The sequence below is a fragment of the Oncorhynchus tshawytscha genome, linkage group LG02, assembly GCF_018296145.1.
Source record: "Oncorhynchus tshawytscha isolate Ot180627B linkage group LG02, Otsh_v2.0, whole genome shotgun sequence".
NCBI lineage: Eukaryota > Metazoa > Chordata > Actinopteri > Salmoniformes > Salmonidae > Oncorhynchus > Oncorhynchus tshawytscha.
The window spans coordinates 44,177,072-44,196,732 of NC_056430.1; the positions used below are offsets into that span (position 1 = coordinate 44,177,072).

At 41.9% G+C, this 19,661-nt stretch overlaps 1 protein-coding gene across 2 annotated transcripts in view; it reads left to right on the plus strand.

The window, feature by feature from the left end:
* optc (opticin) overlaps nucleotides 1–18,370 on the plus strand; it is a 30,370-nt gene extending 12,000 nt beyond the window's left edge. For both annotated transcript variants that reach the window (XM_024412681.2, XM_024412682.2), the window contains exons 6-8: nucleotides 13,819–14,021; nucleotides 14,278–14,373; nucleotides 17,645–18,370. In XM_024412681.2, the coding sequence (XP_024268449.1) occupies nucleotides 13,819–14,021; nucleotides 14,278–14,373; nucleotides 17,645–17,812 (467 nt within the window). In that variant the 3' untranslated portion in view covers nucleotides 17,813–18,370. The remainder of the gene's footprint in view (nucleotides 1–13,818; nucleotides 14,022–14,277; nucleotides 14,374–17,644) is intronic.
* The last annotated feature ends 1,291 nt before the right edge of the window (nucleotides 18,371–19,661 follow it).

Here is a 19,661-nt window from a genome sequence, read left to right on the forward strand (position 1 = left end):
AGGTTTTTTTCCAGAGAGGCTAGAAAAGTGATCAAAATCTTCAATGAGACTGTGCAGGGATCCAGATTGTGGGCTTAAAAAAACTTGAGTCATCGGCATACACTGACACTTTTGTTTTATCTCTGGATTTCTAACCCTTTGATGTTGTTGCTGGACCTAATTTTAATAGCTAGCATTTCAATTACCATTATAAATAGATATGGAGACAATGGACAGCCCTGTTTTACTCCTCTTAAAAGCTCAATACTTTGAGAAGTAACTATTATTTACTATTTTACATATGGGGTTGCTGTACATAACTTTAACCCATTGCAGAAGAGATTCACCAAAATTAAAGTACCCAGGCATTTATATATCAATTACAGTCATACTTTATCAAATGTCTTTTCAAAATTTGCTCTGAAGACCAGGCCTGGTATCTTTGATGTTTCATAATGTTTAATTCTTTCAAGTAATTGTCGTATATTATCTCAAATACTTCGTCCATGTAAAAGATGGATCACACTGAATTTGGTATTGATACCTAAAAAAAATTACAAGAAAACTATTAACAACTCATTCTTAGCATGTGTAACGCTAATGCTCAAAACCATATGCAATGTTCTGTTGACTCCAATATGGCGGATATTTCTCTGGCTGTTTTGGGCTCTGAGCGCCGTTCTCAGATTATGTTTTTTTTAAATCTGACACAGCGGTTGCATTAAGAGTGTTGGCCCAGTAACGAAAGGTTGCTGGTTTGAATCCCTGAGCCAGCAAGGTATACAATCCATTCTGCCCTTGAGCAGGGCAGTTAACCCCTAACAACAACTGCTATGTGGATTAATGGTAGCCAATTTGGCATAAATGAGGAAGACACATTTTGGCTGGATGCAGTTGTGCAAATGACTAGGTATTTATGGTTTTGATTTGAAAAAATCCTGCATTCAAATATGGTCACACTGTACCTATAGATGCACATATGCTAATTCTAAAAATACTTTAAAAATCTTCTCATGAACCGTAAGTCCAATTGTCTTAGTCAGAATGGCACCGGAGAGAATGGCTGACGTTTTACAGTCTCCTAACCAATTGTGCTATTGTGTGTGTTTTTTCACGTTATTTGTAACTTATTTTGGATATAATGTTTCTGCCACCGTCTCTTATGACCGAAAAGAGCTTCTAGAAATCAGGACAGAGATTTCTCACCTCGTATTGAAAGACAATTATTTTCTTTAACGAGTCGAAGGAGGGAGATTTACTCCAGACACCCGATAAGGCCCTCATCCCCGTCATTCGCAGAACAAAGAGACAGAGATATCGAGGACGAAGGTTGGGGTGCCTTGTGAGGATCAAGCGGCGAGTGGGTCATTTGCCTTTACGATCGGTCCTATTAGCCAACATACAATCATTGGATAATAAAATAGACAAACTACAAGCACATATATACTACCAACGGGACATTAAAAACTGTAATATCTTATGTTTCACTGAGTCGTTGCTGAACGACGACATTAATAACATACAGCTGGTGGGTTATACACTATATAAGCAGGACAGAATAGTCGCCTCTGGTAAAGACAAGGGGTGGAGATCTATGTATATTTGTAAACAACTGCTGGTGCACGACATCTAAGGAATTCTCGAAGTTTTGCTCACCTCGAAGCAACGAGCATGTTAAATGTGCAACCAGAGGGAAAAAAACTCTAGACCACCTTCACTCCACACACAGAGACGCATACAAAGCTCTCCTTCACCCTCCATTTGGCAAATCTGACCATAATTCTATCCTCCTGATTCCTGCTTACAAGCTAAAACTAAAGCAGCAAGCACCAGTAACTCAGTCAATAAAAAAGTGGTCAGTTGTAGCAGATGCTAAGCTACAGGTGTAAGGTATCTAGGTGTAGCAGGTAAGGCGGAGTCAGAGGCAGGACACAGAGATGAGTAATTCACGTAACTTTACTCAAAACAACATCAAATATCACCTATGCCTGAGGTGAAACAAGCGTTCCCCTGCCGCTCTACCCTCAGGCGGATGGTCGAAAACTACCCCGAAGCGGCGGGTGAAATCCTCATAGTGGTCCAACACGATCCATGGCTGTGCCGAGACTATGCAACATGGTCGAGTGCTGCTGGACACGCTCCTCTACTAACAAAGGAGGGCTTTGTGCACCTGCTGACTCCATTTTAAGGTGCGTGTTTCTGTAAGGCGTCTAGGTGTAGCAGGTAAGGCAGAGTCAGGCGCAGGACACAGAGATGATTAATTCACGTAATTTTACTCAAAACATCAAATATTCCAAGAAGGAAAATAAAAATAAATAATAATAAGGTCAGAAATACAGACCAATTTACAACGAACAAACATGCACAAAACCATGGGGGAACAAGAGGGTTAAATAAGGAACATATAATTATGGGAATGGAAACCAGGTGTGTACAATGACGACAAAAGAAATGGAAAATGAAAAGTGGCGGTGGCGGCTAGAAAACCGGTGACGTCGACCGCCGATCGCCGCCCGAACAAGGAGAGGGGCCAACTTCGGAGGAAGTCATGACAACAGGACTATTTTGCTAGCACAGACTTGAATATGTTCTGGGATTCTTCCGATGGCATTGAGGAGTACACGTATGTACGTATGTACCCCAAACAGAAGCCATGGATTACAGGCAGCATTTGCACTGAGCTAAAGGCTAGAGCTGCCACTGTCAAGGAGGGGGACTCTAACCCGGAAGCTTATAAGAGATCCCGCTATGCCCTCCGACGAACCATCAAACAGGCAATGCGTCAATACAGGACCAAGATCAAATCGTACTACACCTGCTCCGACGCTTGTCGGATGTGACAGGGCTTACAAACTATTACAAATAACAAAGGGAAACACAACCGCAAGCTACTCAGTAACACAAGCCTACCAGACAAGCTAAATTACTTCTATGCTCGCTTCGAGGCAAGTAACACTGAAACATGCATGAAAGCATCAGCTGTTCTGGGAAGACTATGTGATCACGTCTCCGTAGCCGATGTGAGTAAGACCTTTAAACACGTCAACATTCACAAGGCCGCAGGGCCAGACGGATTTCCAGGAAGTATACTCTGAGAGTGTGCTGACCAACAGGCAAGTGACAGACAAGGCAAGTGACATCACCTTGTCTGTCCGTAATTCCAACATGTTTCAAGCAAACCACCATTGTCCCTGTACCTAAGAACACTAAGGTAACCTGCCGAAAAGTCTACCGACCCGTAGCACTCACATCTGTAGCCATGAAGTACTTTGAAAGGCTGGTTATGGCCCAAATCAACACCATTATCCCAGAAACCCTAGACCCACTCCAATTTGCATTCCGCCCCATCAGATCCACATATGATGCAATCTCTATTGCACTCCACACTGACCTCGCAAATAGACAAAAGGAACACCAATGTGAGAATTATATTAATTGACTACAGCTCAGTGTTCAGCACCATAATGCCCTTGTAGCTCATCACTAAGCTATGGACCCTGGGACAAAACATCTCCCTCTGCAACTGGATCTTGGACTTCCTGACGGGCCTATAGGGAGGAAATCAGAGACCTGGTTGTGTGATGCCAGGACAACAACTTATCCCTCAACATGATCAAGACAAAGGAGATGATTGTGGACTACAGGAAAAGGAGGACAGAGCACGCCCCCATTCTCATCGACGGGACTGTAGTGGAGCAGGTTGAGATCTTCAACTCCTTTGGTGTCCACATCAACACCAAACTATCATAGGCCAAACACACTAAGACAGTCGTGAAGAGGGCACCACAAAACCTTTTCCCCCTCAGGAGACTCATATCCTCAAAATGTTCTACAGCTGCACCATCGCAGTATGGCAACTGCTCGGCCTCTGCCCGCAAGACACTACAGATGGTAGTGCGTACGGCCCAGTACATCACTGGTGCCAAGCTTCCTGCCATGCTCGATACCAGACGGCTTCAGAGGAAGGTCCTAAAAATTGTCAAAGACTCCTTCCACCCTAGTCATAGACTTTTCTCTCTGCTACTGCAATGTAAAGCGGTTACTTTTATTTCTTATTTTATACTTATCTATTTTTTACTTAACGTATTTTTCTTAAAACTGCATTGTTGGTTAAGGGCTTGTAAAGTAAGTATTTCACTGTTCGGTAATACCTGTTGTATTCAGCTCATGTGACAAATACATTTTGATTTGATTTGAAATGGACTCCATGTGGTATTTAAACTCAACAAATTAGCTTCTAATGAATTTAAGAATGATTCGCTGCTGAATTCAAAGTAATGCTGAACATATTACACAAATATTAACAGAAAACATTAGTCAAATTGACCCCAGAATTGGAAAATAAACTCAATACATTAAGTATTGACTTTAAGAATGATTACCTGCTGCATTCAAAGATAACCAACCTAAAGCACTAGACTAAACTTCACTTGCGTCATCCTTGTGGTATAGACGGGGTACACATAGTAATGCTTTCACTGATTGTACATATTTGAAGATAGTTCATACACGATAAAGTGCTCGTTTTGTTATCCTACACTTCCTGTGTCCTTTCTGTCATCCTGTGAACCCCAGGTCCTACTGCTCACAGCTACATTTTGTTGAACTTTTTCCCCAAATAACTGCCAGGTGTGTGTTTGAAGAGAGTAGTGGGTTGTCTGTGTTTACAGGTCTATACCACTGGCTTTTATGATCTAATTGTCTGTATTTTAGCCAATGAGGCACAATGTGTCCAGCTAATGGAATGCACTGCCAGGGATAATTGTTACTTCGGCCTGTGGGGAGGTGGAGACACAGCAGCAGTTGTAGTATGGACGGTAGGGGAAGTCAGGATTTTGCAATTGAGTTTTATTTGTCTATATAAGGACCATGTACGTTTGGTGCTGACCAGTTGACTAATGGCATTATGCTGGAGATAAGCAACCGGGCTCAGGTGACTGTCCCACAGTCAGAGTCATGTAATAACTTGATTTTAGATGTGCTGCAGCAAAACTTTGATCTTGGGGCTTACATTGCTGATGACAGTAACTCTCCGCAATCTATCAGTGGATTGATGTCTACATTGAATGAAAGCAAACAGGAAACGTTTAGCTGGACTGAAACAGGGGGGTTTTGATAAGAGAGTGTTTCATCTTCCTAAAAGATGCTAGAGTCAGGATATACTTTTTTTGTAGGAGATTGTGATGAAGATGACAGTGTCGCTGTGTTGGAATGTGCTCAGGAGACAGACTCTGTTGTAGAGGAGTTAGATAGGGAACTTGGTGGTAGGAGGAACCTGGAAAAGGAGTGTGAGCGTCTCAGGGAGGAGAGAGTCTGTACAAGGAAAGGATAGATGAGGCTGAAGCTGTTACACAGATGCTGTTAGAGAGGTTTGTATGGATTCTATCACTACCATGTGTGTTGTTTCAGTAAAAGCATCACAGGTTGTCAAGGTTGTTTTGGAAAAACTTGGTGGGTCACAGGTTGACAGGTGACCAGGTCCAATATTCTGCATTCACATGGTTTTGGAGGCATGACAGGTTTCAATGTGACATCTGGAGGATGCTTTGAATAAGCTCACCCTTTGCACTGATGCTACTAGTAAGTTTGGACACAAGTATGGCACTGCAGCCATACTTCTAAAGGATGGCACCAAGTTTGATTTAGATTTGAAAGAGCAGGAATCCGTCTCTACCAAGTGCACCTTTGACACAGTGCGTGCTAAGGTTTACGATGGGGTCAGTAGTGGTGGTGGAGACATTGATGCTCTTTGTATGATTAACCCATTACTGTCCAGGGGGGGGGGTTCTACTAAGCTATATGGAATTGTTTTAGGTAGGTCATAGCAAGGATAATTTTGCTACTGAATTTAGATCTTTGTTTTTATATACATTGCATTCTGAAAGTATTCGGACCCCTTCCCTTTTTACAAATTGCGTTACATTACAGCCTAGTACCAAAACAAATTAAATCAATTGTTTATCTCATTAATCTACACACAATACCCCATAATGACAAAGAGCAAACAGATGTATTACAAATAAAATCAGAAATAATTTATCTACATAAGTATTCAGACCCCTTGACATAAGACACAAAACAGGTGCATCCTGTTTCCATTGATCATCCATGAAATGTTTCTACAACTTCTGGTAAATTTAATTAATTGGACATGATTTGGAAAGGCACACAGCTGTCTATATAAAATCCCACAGTTGACAGTGCATGTCAGAGCAAAAACCAAGCCATGAGGTGGAAGGAAATATTATTAGAGATCCAAGACAGGATTCTGTAGAGGCACAAATCTGGGGAAGGGTACAAAAAATTTCTTCAGCATTGAAGGTCCCCAAGAACACAGTGGCATCCATCATTCTTAAATGGAAGATGTTTGGAACCACCAAGACTCTACCCAGAGCTACCCACTAGGCCAAACTGAGAAATCGGGGAGAAGGGCCTTGGCCTTGGTCAGGAAGGTGACCAAGAACCCGATGGTCACTCTGGCAGAGCTTCAGAGTCCCTCTGTGGAGATGGGAGAACCTTCCAGAAGGACAACCTCCTCTGCAGCACACCACCAATCAGGCCTTTATGGTAGTGGCCAGATGGAAGCCACTCCTCAGTAAAAGGTACATGACAGCCGCCTTGGAGTTTGCCAAAGGGAATCTTAAGGACTCTCAGATGATGAGAAACAAGATTCTCTGGTCTGATGAAACCAAGATTGAACTCCTTGGCCTGTATGCCAAGCGTCACGTGTAGAGGAAAACTGGCACCATCCTTACGGTGAAGCATGGTGGTAGAAGCATCGTGCTGTGGGGATGTTTTTCAATGGCAGGGTCTGGGAGACTAGTCAGGATCGAGGGAAAGATGAACAGAGCAGATCAGAAAGTACAGAGAGATCCTTGATGAAAACCTTCTCCAGAGTGCTCAGGACCTCAGACTGGGACGAAGGTTCACCTTCCAACAGGATAACAGCCCTAAGCACACAGCCAAGACAACACAAGAGTGGTATTGGGACAAGTGTCTGAATGTCCTTGAGTTGTTCAACCAGAGCCCGGACTTGAACCTGATCGAACAGCTCTGGAGGTACCTGAAAATAGCTGTGCAGCGAAAATCCCCATCCAACCTGACAGAGCTTGAGAGGATCTGCAGAGAAGAATGTGAGAAACTCCCCAAATACAGGTGTGCCAAGCTTGTAGTGTCATACCCAAGAAGACTGGCTGTAATCGCTACCAAAGGTGCTTCCGAAAAGTACTGAGTAAATGGTCTGAATACTTATGTAAATGTGATTTTTTTCGGGGGGGTTTGTTGTAAATTTGCTAACATTAATAACATAAAATACCTGTTTTTTTCTTTCTCATTATGGGGTGTTGTGTGTAGATTGATGACGGGAAAAAACAATTGAATATATTTTAAAATAAGGCAGTAACGTAACAAAATGTGGAAAAAGTCAAGGCGTCTGAATACTTTCCAAATGCACTGTATAAAAAATATTTGATGAACATTTTTATTGGCCTTACTGCTATTAGTCCTTACAAACATAGCACAACAGATAGTCCCAAAGAAAATCAAAAGGAAGTTTGCCCTGAAGTGTCTGTCCTATATCTGAGTGATACCATGAATGGGATCATTTACAAAGTGTGAGATCTATCACTATGAACGTTTGCTTGAGTGTGTGCATAAATTACTCACAGCCATGATCGTGACGCACAGTGCCAAGTGGTGGAATAGGGGGACTGCTTGTCAAGCATAGCCTAGTGAATGGGGAAAATGTATGTTGAACATGTGTGAAATTGTGAGAGTAAATAATTTTACATTTTTAAATAATAATCCATGTAAAGTACAGCAACTTCTTAAAATTAGAGGCACGTGTGAAAGTTAATTTATTGTTGAAATATTATAAAAGACTGAGATAATGGAGCATTGAATGAGAGATGGCTGATCTTTCTCTGTTGGGAGATCTTGCACATATTGCATTTCGCAGAGAGCCCGTTTTTAGAGAAAGGTGGGATTGGCTCATCAGTTATCGTTTCCCAAAACCAATATTTTTGCGAGGATTTAAAACCTACTTTAGAAAGACAAACATGCATGCCATTCCGGTGCACATCCAAGTGCTATATCCACCCTCAGGTTTTTGTCAACAAGCACTTTTCAGCTGGAACTTGACGATGGGTATTTCACAGCCCTCGATGAGCCGATGTTTTGGATGCAATCATCAGCAAAATGAACAGTTACATACAATTTCCATAGACCATCGCAAAACAGGTTGAAGTGAAGAGAGGTTTCCTGGCCATCAATCAGCCTGGTTTCATAGAGAGACCAGGCCATCAATCAGCCTGGTCTAATAGAGAGACCAGGCCATCAATCAGCCTGATCTCATAGAGAGACCAGGCCATCAATCAGCCTGGTCTAATAGAGAGACCACGCCATCAATCAGCCTGGTCTCATAGACTAGACATGACATAGTAAATGTAAATTTATGACACTCAAGTTAGTATGATGTTACCTTTGGTTTAGTTACATAAGACAGAAGGTTACTTAAAGCGCAAACTAAAGTAGGGTGGTTAGTCAGGGTGGATGGTTAGGTGTACAGTCGTGGTCAAAAGTTTTGAGAATGACACAAATATTAATTTACACAAAGTTTGCTGCCTGTGTCTTTAGATATTTTTGTCAGATGTTACTATGGAATACTGAAGTATAATTAAGAGCATTTCATAAGTTTCAAAGTCTTTTATTGAAAATTACATGAAGTTGATGCAAAGAGTCAATATTTGTAGTGTTGACCCTTCTTTTTTAAGACCTCTGCAATCCGCCCTGGCATGCTGTCAATTAACTTCTGGGCCACATCCTGACTGATGCCAGCCCATTCTTGCATAATCAATGCTTGGAGTTTGTCAGAATTTGTGGGGTTTTGTTTGTCCAGCCCGCCTCTTGAGGATTGACCACAAGTTCTCAATGGGATCAAGGTCTGGGGAGTTTCCTGGCCATGGACCCACAATATCAATGTTTTGTTTCCCGAGCCACTTAGTTATCACTTTTTCCTTATGGCAAGGTGCTCCATCATGCTAGGAAAGGCATTGTTCATCACCAAACTGTTACTGGATGGTCGGGAGAAGTTGCTCTCAGAAGTTGTGTTAGTACCATTCTTTATTCATGGCTGTGTTCTTTGGCAAAATTGTTAAGTGAGCCCACTCCCTTGGCTGAGACGCAACCCCACACATGAATGGTCTCAGGATGCTTTACTGTTGGCATGACACAGGACTGAACCTTTGGCCACGACTGTATAACGCAAACGTCTAGCAACTCAAAGGTTGCCTGTTTGAATCTCATCATGGACCATTTTAGCTAATTAACAACTTGCAACGATTTACTACTTTTTAGCTACTTTTCAACAACTTAGCATGTTAGCTAACCCTTCCCCAAACCTTAACCATTTAACCTAACTCCTGACCCAAATCTTAACCTTAACCCCTAATGCTAACCCCTAGCTTAGCTAACATTAGAACCTCGCTAATGTTAGCATTAGCCACCTAGCTAACGTTAGCCACAACAAATGGGAATTCATTACATATCATACGTTTTGCTAATTCGAAACATATTGTACAAATTTGTAACATCCACAAATTAATACTTACCAATATGAAACATAACTTCTAATTGGCGTGTCTTGTATTTATATTTACTATGATGGGTCTACCCCTGAGTCCAGGTTGCGTCAATCAATTCCCATATATAAATGGATCAATAGATGGCACCCACATCTCCATAAAAGCAGTATCCCAAAACAAGCTAAAATATGTGAACAGAAAACGCTTCCCCTCACTTAATATGCAGGTGAAAGGTTAGGTGATGTGCAAAATACACTGCTGAATGTGGTGGCCAGGTGGAACGCATGACTCGTTCATTCTGCAGAACAGCAATTTGGCCTAAGAATGGAAATGTTTGCCTATACGACTACAGGAGGGAGCTGTTTACAATGGATGTCTTAGTTGCCTACTCATTTGCCTACTAATTTGAAGTATATTTGCCAAATGTAAAGCAACTTGTCCTAATGGTCCTCTCTTTATAGCTATGTTTTATATTTTTACTTGTCAAGTCACAACTGAGCGTGCCAAATAAAATACTATATTTTGGTTGTTCTCGACCTCTGACCATAGCACCTATATTTCAGTCTAGAAAAAGATTTCTTTGGTTGTGCCATTGCATTTCATGGTACGGCGTTTTATATTCCCCACAGGCTTTAAAAGGGATGACTTGATGACGTCATGTTCATTTGGCCCATGTTGACTCCAATACTTCCCACAGTTCAGTCAAGTCGGCTGGATCTCCTTTGGGTGGTAGACAATTACTTGATACACACGGGAAACAGTTGAGTGTAAAATAAAAACAGCAGCGTTGAAGTTCTTGACACAAACCGGTGCGCCTGGCACCCACTACCATACCCAGTTCAAAGGCACTTCAATATTTTTTCTTGCCCATTCACCCTCCATTAGCACACATACACAACCCATGTCTCAAGGCTTAAAACTCTTTCTTTAACCTGTCTCCTCTACTTCATGTATACTGATCTAAGTGGATTTAACAAGAGACATCAATATGGGATTCACCTGCAATCCCCTAGTCAGTTTGTGTCATCGAAAGCAGGTTTTCTTACTGTTTTGTACAATCAGTGTAGGTTCACACTTATGTTGAGAATATTGGGCTGTAGAGAGAGAAATGTTCTGCCTGTCTCAGCTAAAGTGGGTTAGAAAATACTCAGTAGGATCTCTACTGACCAAATATGTGTCGTTTTGGAGAGGGACTGTGTCGTATATATCCAGTAGCACTTAATTCTCCACCCTCTCCACAGCCACCAATGGACTGTACATGGGATACAAATTGGCTTGTAGTGTTAATAATTATATTTTCCAATATTTATTCCCTATTCGAATTTGGCCTCTAGGTACCCTCTCTCAGGACAGAGGTCACCGTAAAGCAGGCCTCAGTAACATGTATATGGGCCCCTGAGCCATAAAAACAGCCATAGGTGTCCTTAAGCAATTATGTTTCAAATGTATAGTCTGTTCAACCCCAAGATCTCAGCCTTGATTTAATGCTTTGGCACCAGGCACAAAAGGGTGAAACAGCAAACAGCTAAGGCAAGAGTGTATTTAGGTCAGCCCTGCCAGCTGGAGAGGGAGAGATGTGCTGTGAACAAATCTTTCGAGGAATGTGTCTGTCTTCCAATACATCTGTCTACGTCTGTCTATGTCTGTATTTGTCTTTCTACGTCTGTCCAAATTGTTGTGGTAAACCGTGGGGTTTGGGTTGTGCGCGCATAGATTAACACAGAGAAAGGGAGGTTCTAGTCAGAAAACACGACTTTACAAGGCAACAAAATAAACATCACAAAATAACGTGGGTTTGGCTCGGTCCTTCTTCTCAGGTTCTGCTCTGTCTGTCTCTCTGTCCCTCCTCGCGGTGTGCCATGGTGCTCCCTTTATGTGGCCTGCACGGCTGGTTGGCACTCTCCCCTAATTACCTCTACATGCAGCCATCCGCGTTGGGGTACCCAGCCCGTGTACTCCCAGCAGAAGGAGCCAACGTCGCGGCATGTACCTTCCCTCTATCACCAACCCCCAGGGTAGACTTCCCGGGATACTATACTGTCTATGTCTGTCTGTATTTGTCTGTCTCTGTCTGTATTTGTCTATTAAACATTTAAATATAGAAGTTGTTTGCCTTATATTTCGCATCTAGCATTTCTCCACACCTAGACCAGGTTTTCAATTCCAAACAGTAGAGTGTAAACTTTTCTACCTGTCTTAGCTAAAGTGGGGTGGAAGAAACTCAGTAGGGTCTCTACTAACCAAATATGTGTTCTTTTGGAGAGGGACTGTGTCGCATATATCCAGCAGATATGAACGATACACATATCCCCATGTGCAGTTGCAAAAAAGGCTTTTTTTTATGGCAGTTTTGGAGCAGTGGCTTCTTCCTTGCTGAGTGGCCTTTCAGGATATGTCGATATAGGACTCGTTTTACTGTGGATATAGATACTTTTGTACTTCCTCCAGCATCTTGACAAGGTCCTTTGTTCTGGGATTGATTTGCACTTTTCGCACCAAAGTACATTAATCTCTAGGAGACAGAACGCGTCTCCTTCCTGAGCGGTATGACGGCTGCGTGGTCCCATGGTGTTTATACTTGCGTACTCTTGTTTGTACAGATGAACGTGGTATATTCAGGCATTTGGAAATTGCACCCAAGGATGAACCAGACTTGTGGATGTCTACAATTTGTTTTCTGAGGTCTTGGCTGATTTCTTTTGATTTTCCAATGATGTCAAGCAAAGAGGCACTGAGTTTGAAGGTAGGCCTTGAAATACATCCACAGGTACACCTCCAATTGACTCAAATTAGGTAAATTTGCCTATCAGAAGCTTCTAAAGCCATGACATAATTTTCTGGACTTTTCCAAGCTGTTTAAAGGCACAGTCAACTTAGTGTATGTAAACTTCTGACCCACTGGAATTGTGATATAGTGAATAATAAGTGAAATCATCTGTCTGTAAACAATTGTTGGAAAAATGACTTGAGTCATGCACGAAGTAGATGTCCTAATCGACTTGCCAAAACTATGGTTTGTTAGTAATACATTTGTGGAGTGGTTGAAAAATGAGTATTAATTGCTCCAACAAAAGTGTATTGAAACTTCTGACTTCAACTGTACATACATACTGTATGCGCTTACAGTAGAAACGAGAACACGACATACAGAAAATAAGGAAAACAACAAGGAAGGGAAAGCGAGCACCAGCAAGAACATTTTCAAATTCTTGCAAAACTGCGCTATTATTTGCATACTTGATCTGTGCAAACGTGTGAAGTTTGGTGTGTTCTCCTGGAAGAGAGAATTTGATCTGGCTCAGTAAAGCCTCAAACATAAATTATCCGGGATGCTGAAATGGGCTACTTCTATGTGAATTAATTAGACGGCGGAACACACCTCAATTCAAACTGTTGTTAGAAAATACAACTTGTTAGAAAATAATTTGAAATTGACAAGTTGAAACATTTATTAGCAAGTTGAAACATTATTAGCAGGCAGCACATGTTAACTGTCCAAATAATCATATTTTGGAACGGTGAGTGCATTCTGACATGTGAATTAAACAACTCAAGCTGGGGGCGACCGTTAGAGATATTTGGAACTCACACGTGAAAAGGTCAATTTGACAGATTCTTATGGAGATGTTTGTATTATGCTAATTAGGCTCCGGACCTCGTAGGGTCCCTGCTGAGTACCCCTGCTGTAGCCTGTCTTTTGACATGTGTGGAGTGGGAACAGCAGTTATTCTTGGAAGCAGTGATATTCTGAAATAGAGCTCATCTCTTCACTTTTGAGAGTTATTTGACAACGGCAAGTCTTTTGGAAACCTTATCCTCTGATCTTTCGGATACTATATGTACAAATCAAATATACAGAAATCAATACTTCTTACCTGCATGTAGAAAGATTTGAAAAAGTAATTTTTTGGCACTCAGGGAAAATAATGTCCTCTTAAGACTGCTTATACCACAGATTCTGTTTGTGATGTCGAAATTCTAACATACATTTGTTAAACAGACTTAGGAAAAGTCAAAGAAGGAGGTGAGCATGTGTGTGGGGGGCATAATACAAGTAATCCAAAAGTAACTGAAAGTAATCCGATTATGTTACCGAGTATGGGTAATCCAAAAATGACATTACTGATTACAATTTTGAACAGGTAACTAGTAACTGTATACTAGTAACTGTATCAGATTACATTCAGAACGTAACCTACCCAACACTGTGTGTGATAGAGTATATGTTCACCTCAACCCCCTGGTCTGTGCGTTCCAGACAAGCTGAAGAGCATCGATTTAACAGGGAACCAGATCTCTGGTGTGGATGAAGATGCGTTCCGCCCCCTATCACAGCTCCAGGACATCCTATTGGCTGATAACAACCTGCAGGCGTTGCCAGAACTCCCACCCACCCTCAGATACATTGATGTGCGCAACAACAGACTGATCAGCAATGGACTACATACAGATGGGTTTAAGGTGCACACACACACATTTGCACACACACATAAATACATTCGCATGCGCACACACACTCTAGCTGTAATTTTATTTAATTCTTTGATGTAAATGCCAGAAGGAATTCCTTTTGACAACATCATTGAACAGTAAATACCAAAGTAGCTGAAGCAGTATTGTAGGATACAGTTCCTCTTGACTGAATAGAGATGGAGCTCCCTCTGGTGGCTTTTATTGATGTTTTACATTGTTGTTTTACTCCATCTGGCCTAAACAGGAGATGAGCCTGCTCGAGTTCCTGTATCTGTCTGATAACAAGCTGGACTACATCCCTGTCCCACTACCTGAGAGCCTCCGAGTACTACACCTGCAGGTATCAACATGCATGTACACACACCCCTGATACACCTCACATACCGCACACACCTCTCATACATACCTCATGCATCCCACACACACCGCTCTTACACCTCACACGCCCCACATAAAAATACTACAGGTTACTATAGAATATTATTGTACTTACTATATCATTCTATTGCATTTTGTAGTAAACTCTAGTATACTTTAAAATCCTCAACAACAAAAAAGGACCCCTCGATCACGTGTAGTACTTGCTGTAGCGTTTTGAAGAATACTGTAGAATACTGCACACTGTATTATACTGTAGTATCCCTCGATTGTGTAGTGCTTACTATAGAAAGTTGTAGTATATTGTAGAATACTATATGTGACTAATACAATCAAATTGTATTAGTCACATGCGCCGAATACAACAGGTTTAGACCTTACAGTAAAATAATTACTTACGAGCCCCCAACCAGCAATGTAGTTTCCAAACAATATGGACAAGAATAAGAGATAAAAGTAACAAGTCATTAAAGAGCAGCAGTAAAACAACAATAGCGAGACTATATACAGGGAGGTACCGGTACAGAGTCAATGTGTGGCGGCACCGGTTAGTTGAGGTAGTATGTACATGTAGATAGAGTTATTGAAGTGACTATGTATAGATGACAGCGGTGTAAAGCGGGGTGGGGGGAATAATCTGGGTAACTATTTGATTAGATGTTCAGGAGTCTTATGGCTTGGGGGTAGAAACTGTTTAGAAGCCTACTGGACCTAGACTTGGCGTTCCGAAACCTCTTGCTGTGCGGTAGCAGAGAGAATAGTCTATGACTAGGGTGGCTGGAGTCTTTGACAATTTTTATAGGGCCTCCCTTTGACACCGCCTGAGATAGAGGTCATAGATGGCAGGAAGCTTTGCTCAAGTGATGTACTGGGCCGTTCACACTCCCCTCTGTAGTGCCTTGCGGTCGGAAGCCGAGCAGTTCCCATTCCAGGCAGTGATGCAACCTGTCAGGATGCTCTCAATGGTGCAGCTGTAGAACTTTTTGAGGATCTGAGGACCAATGCCAAATCTTCTCAGTTTCCTGGGGGGGAATAGGCTTTGTTGTGCCCTCTTCACGACTGTCTTGGTGTATTTGGACCATGTTATTTTGTTGGTGACGTAGCCACCAAGGAATTTGAAGCTCTCAACCTGCTCCACTACATCCCCGTCGATGAGAATGGGGGCGTGCTTGGTCCTCTTTTTCCTCTAGTCCACAATCATCTCCTTTGTCTTGATCATGTTAAGGGAGAGGTTGTTGTGCTGGCACCACGTGGCCAGGACTCTGACCTCCTCCCTATAGGCTGTCTCGTCGTTGTCGTGATCAGGCCTACCACTGTTGAGTCATCGGCAAATGTAATGATGGTGTTGGAGTCGTGCCTGGCCGTGCAGTCATGAGTAAACAGGAAGTAAAGGAGGGGACTGAACACGCACCCCTGACTGCACCCCTGACTGAACACGCACCCCTGAGGGGCCCCTGTGTTGAGTGCAAATTAGATTCCATCATCTGTGGATCTGTTGGGGCGGTATGCATATTTTTGTGGGTCTAGCGTTTCTGTGATAATAGTGTTGATGTGAGCCATGACCAGCCGTTCAAAGCACTTCATGGCTACATATATGCTAATATTTCATTAGCATATACCCTGCCCATTCCCCTGCCCATATCCCAATTTTTGCTGTATCAGCTGGTGGAGAGGCTGGGGAATGTCCTTATCCAGGTATGGGAGGATACGATCTCTCTAACTACCATCAGGCTACCAAAACAACAAATCCCACCTTACCTTGTCCAAATATAATTAAGGAGAAAATACATCAAGACCAGATCCCCCCACACCAAATCATAAATAAACCAGCTTCAGAAACATATCAAATAACAATTTACCAGAATGGCAGAGCCAGAATACCTGGACCTCATTCTAGAAACAGTTTGGCAAAGACTCCAACCCATGCATCTCTGGCAGACAATAAAGAGTCTTAATGGAAATACAAAGGACAACACAATCCCGACACTGAGGTCACAGGGTCAACGCATAGAGAATTACTAAGAAAAGGCCGTACTGTTAAAAAAGAATCTGCAAACTCCTGCGACCCCCGCACTTCAATGCACACTTAATACCAAGCCTTAAGTCAACCACGCCCTCCTTGCCCCTGCCTGCCTTGCCTCCTCCTCTCATCCCATGAGATGAAATGGATAGAAAAGAGCAGTAGCTTTGAACTATCCAATCAGGCTCTAGTCCTACCTACCTACAGATTACTGAAAGGAGCAGCCGTTCAGTTCCCAATTCTAACTCCTTACGGGTTATGGACAATTTTCTATTTTTGTATTTCTTCAGTAGGTTTCACTCAAGGACAAATCCCTCAAAAGATAGCAAAAAAATAGTACTGTCCTACAGTATTCTGCAATAATGTCTGTAAATAATACTACTGTAAATACTACAGCAATGTCTGCAAAAAAACACAGTAAACACTGCAATATACTAGTCATATCTGTAAAAACACTAAATTAAATATTACAGTATTCAGTTTAATGTTTTTGTACAAAAACACTGTGCAAAAACACTAGAGTGAATAGTATAATATACAAATATAGTAGTACTGTATACTTCAAAAACAAAATTCCTGTGATACTCCCCACACCCAGCACAACCAGACTAGCGTACACATTTCTGCAGACTCTGTCTCAAACCTAGTATTCTCTGAGGGCTGAAAATAGAGGAGACTAACTTTTCACCCCACACATCTCTACAGCAATCCTCAGGCTGTCCCCCATACTGTTTCAGATCCAGTATAATATCCTGGCTTTTCGATAACCACTAAATGGCCAAGCTGCAAAGTCGTAATGACTTCTGAAAACAAAAATTAGCTTTTTGGTCTTAATTTAGGCAGGCATAAGGTTAACAGTGTGGTTAAGATTTGGGTTAGCGTTAGGTTTAAAATCATAATTTAAAAAGAGAAATTGTAGAACTAGGAGGAGCTTCCGACATTGCAACTTGGTCAGATAGTGACGACCTGGTTTCTCTCTCCTCTCCTCTGTAGTCATGGATTCTCAACGGGCACAGAGTCAAATTGGAGCAGCTCTCCAGATGAAATTAATTACTCTAATGACGTCTGCCATCATGTCTCTGCTTCTTCCAGTTTAATTTCCTCCTCAAAGTAACACATAACCCCCCCCCACACCCCGTATCTCTGTTTGTCCGTCTGTCTGTCTCTCTCTGTCTCTCTGTCTCACTCTCTCCTCCTCTCCTCTCCCCACCAGAACAACAACATCCAGAATCTTCATGTGGACACATTCTGTAACAGCCACGACCGTAACTACATACGACGCTCCCTGGAGGACATCAGGCTGGATGGAAACCCTGTCAACATCAACCTGTTTGCCTCGTCCTACATCTGCCTGCCTCGCCTGCCTATCGGGAGTCACTGAGGGGAGCATTGAGGGGCCCAGGGAGGGGCTCTGCAGAGAAGGAGGCAGGGATGGGTCTACAAAGGCGGTGGTAGGGAGGGTGAGGGAGGAAAAGGAAAGAGAAAATATTCATTTTAAAAAAGCAAATCAAAGACAGAGATGAGTGTGAGGGGTGGGGAAAGGAAGGATGGAAAGGGGGAGTTGTTAATTCTATTCTGGTTCGCTATCTCTTTAATATTAGCTGCTAACTCAATCCTGAGACACCTGTGATGTCATGCCAGTAAGAGGCTGAATGATTGATTGGCAGATGGCCAGATAAATGAGGGGCCGTTTGCTTGCACCTGACAGATATCAATCACGCTGAAATCCAACCTGGGCAGAGAAAAACAGCTGCCACTGCATCGACTGTCTGTATGTCTACCTGTTTGACTGCTACTTTAGACCAACTGAAACATGTGTGTCGCCTCACAATGAAATCGTCATTCTTTATTATAGGTTGACCATAATAAAACAACTGTGATTCACTTGGTTTGGCTGTTAATCGACAATGTCAATTAATAAATTAAAGTATAAACACTGCTCCATTATTGTCACTTCCCGTGTATTAATATAATTTAAAGGTAGAGTAGCCAGATCAACATGATATTGTATTTGGTTTATTTTCAATTCCATTTATTATCTCATCACTGGGTTGTGTTCAGTAAAACAGCAGTGAAGTCAGAGAGAAACATCTACCAATCGCAAATTGAACCCTATAGCCCCTGTCCCTTATGCATTTGTGTAGATCTGTGGGGAGCGATTACAATTTAGTGTTGGTCCACTTTCCCTACTGATTGGCTAGGTGTAATTTCCGCCAAAGTGCTTTTACCTCCCCAATATTCTCAGATCTCCACAAGTGCATAGTGTGTAGAGGGCTAGCTATGCGAAGAGACTGATGACATAGATATGAATTGAATGCAAACTATGTGGTGATCAGATCTTTACAGCGGTGGATCTCTTTGGATTTCCATATGAACTATCTGTGGTGAAAAGGCCTCGATTAACATTTGATAGTGCGGTGCCAAGTCTTGTTTAAGGTACATTATGCCCACAGAAGCCTTCACAGTCACCTACTATTTTTTTCCATGTAGTCAACAAAATAATAATTCTAAGTCAGATTACACACTTCCATTTTCTTTTCCTCACAGTCTTTCAATACAGTGCCTTCAGAAAGTATTCATACCCCTTGACTTATTCCACGTTTTGTTGTGTTAGAGCCTCAATTCAAAATTGATTAAATATATGTCTTCTCACCAATCTACACACAATACGCCATAATGACAAAGTAAAAACATGTTTTATGAAATGTTGTCAAATGTATTGAAAATGAAATACATAAATATAAGTATTTGCACAACCCGATTACAATGGCAAGTCCTTTAGGGAAAGTCTATTTTTAAAACTCTTCAAGTATTGTCAAGTTGGTTGTTGATCATTGCTGGAAAGCCATTTTCAAGTCTTGCCATAGATTGTCAAGCCAATTTAAGTCACAATTGTTAATAGGCCACTGAGGAACATTCAATGCTGTCTTGGTAAGCAACTCCAGTGTATATTTGGCCTGGTGTTGTAGGTGTTTTTCCTGCTGAAAGCTGAATGTGTCTGTTGGAAAGCAGACTGAACTAGGTCTTCCTCTAGGATTTTGCCTGTGCTTAGCTCTATTCCATTTATGTTTTATCCTAAAAGCCTCCCTAGCCCTTGCCAATGACAAGCATACCCATAACATGATGAAGCCATAGCACCATGCTTGAAAATATGAAGAGTTGTACTCAGTGACGTGTTGTGTTGGATTTGCCCCAAACATAGTGCTTTGCATTCAGGCTATAAAGTTAAT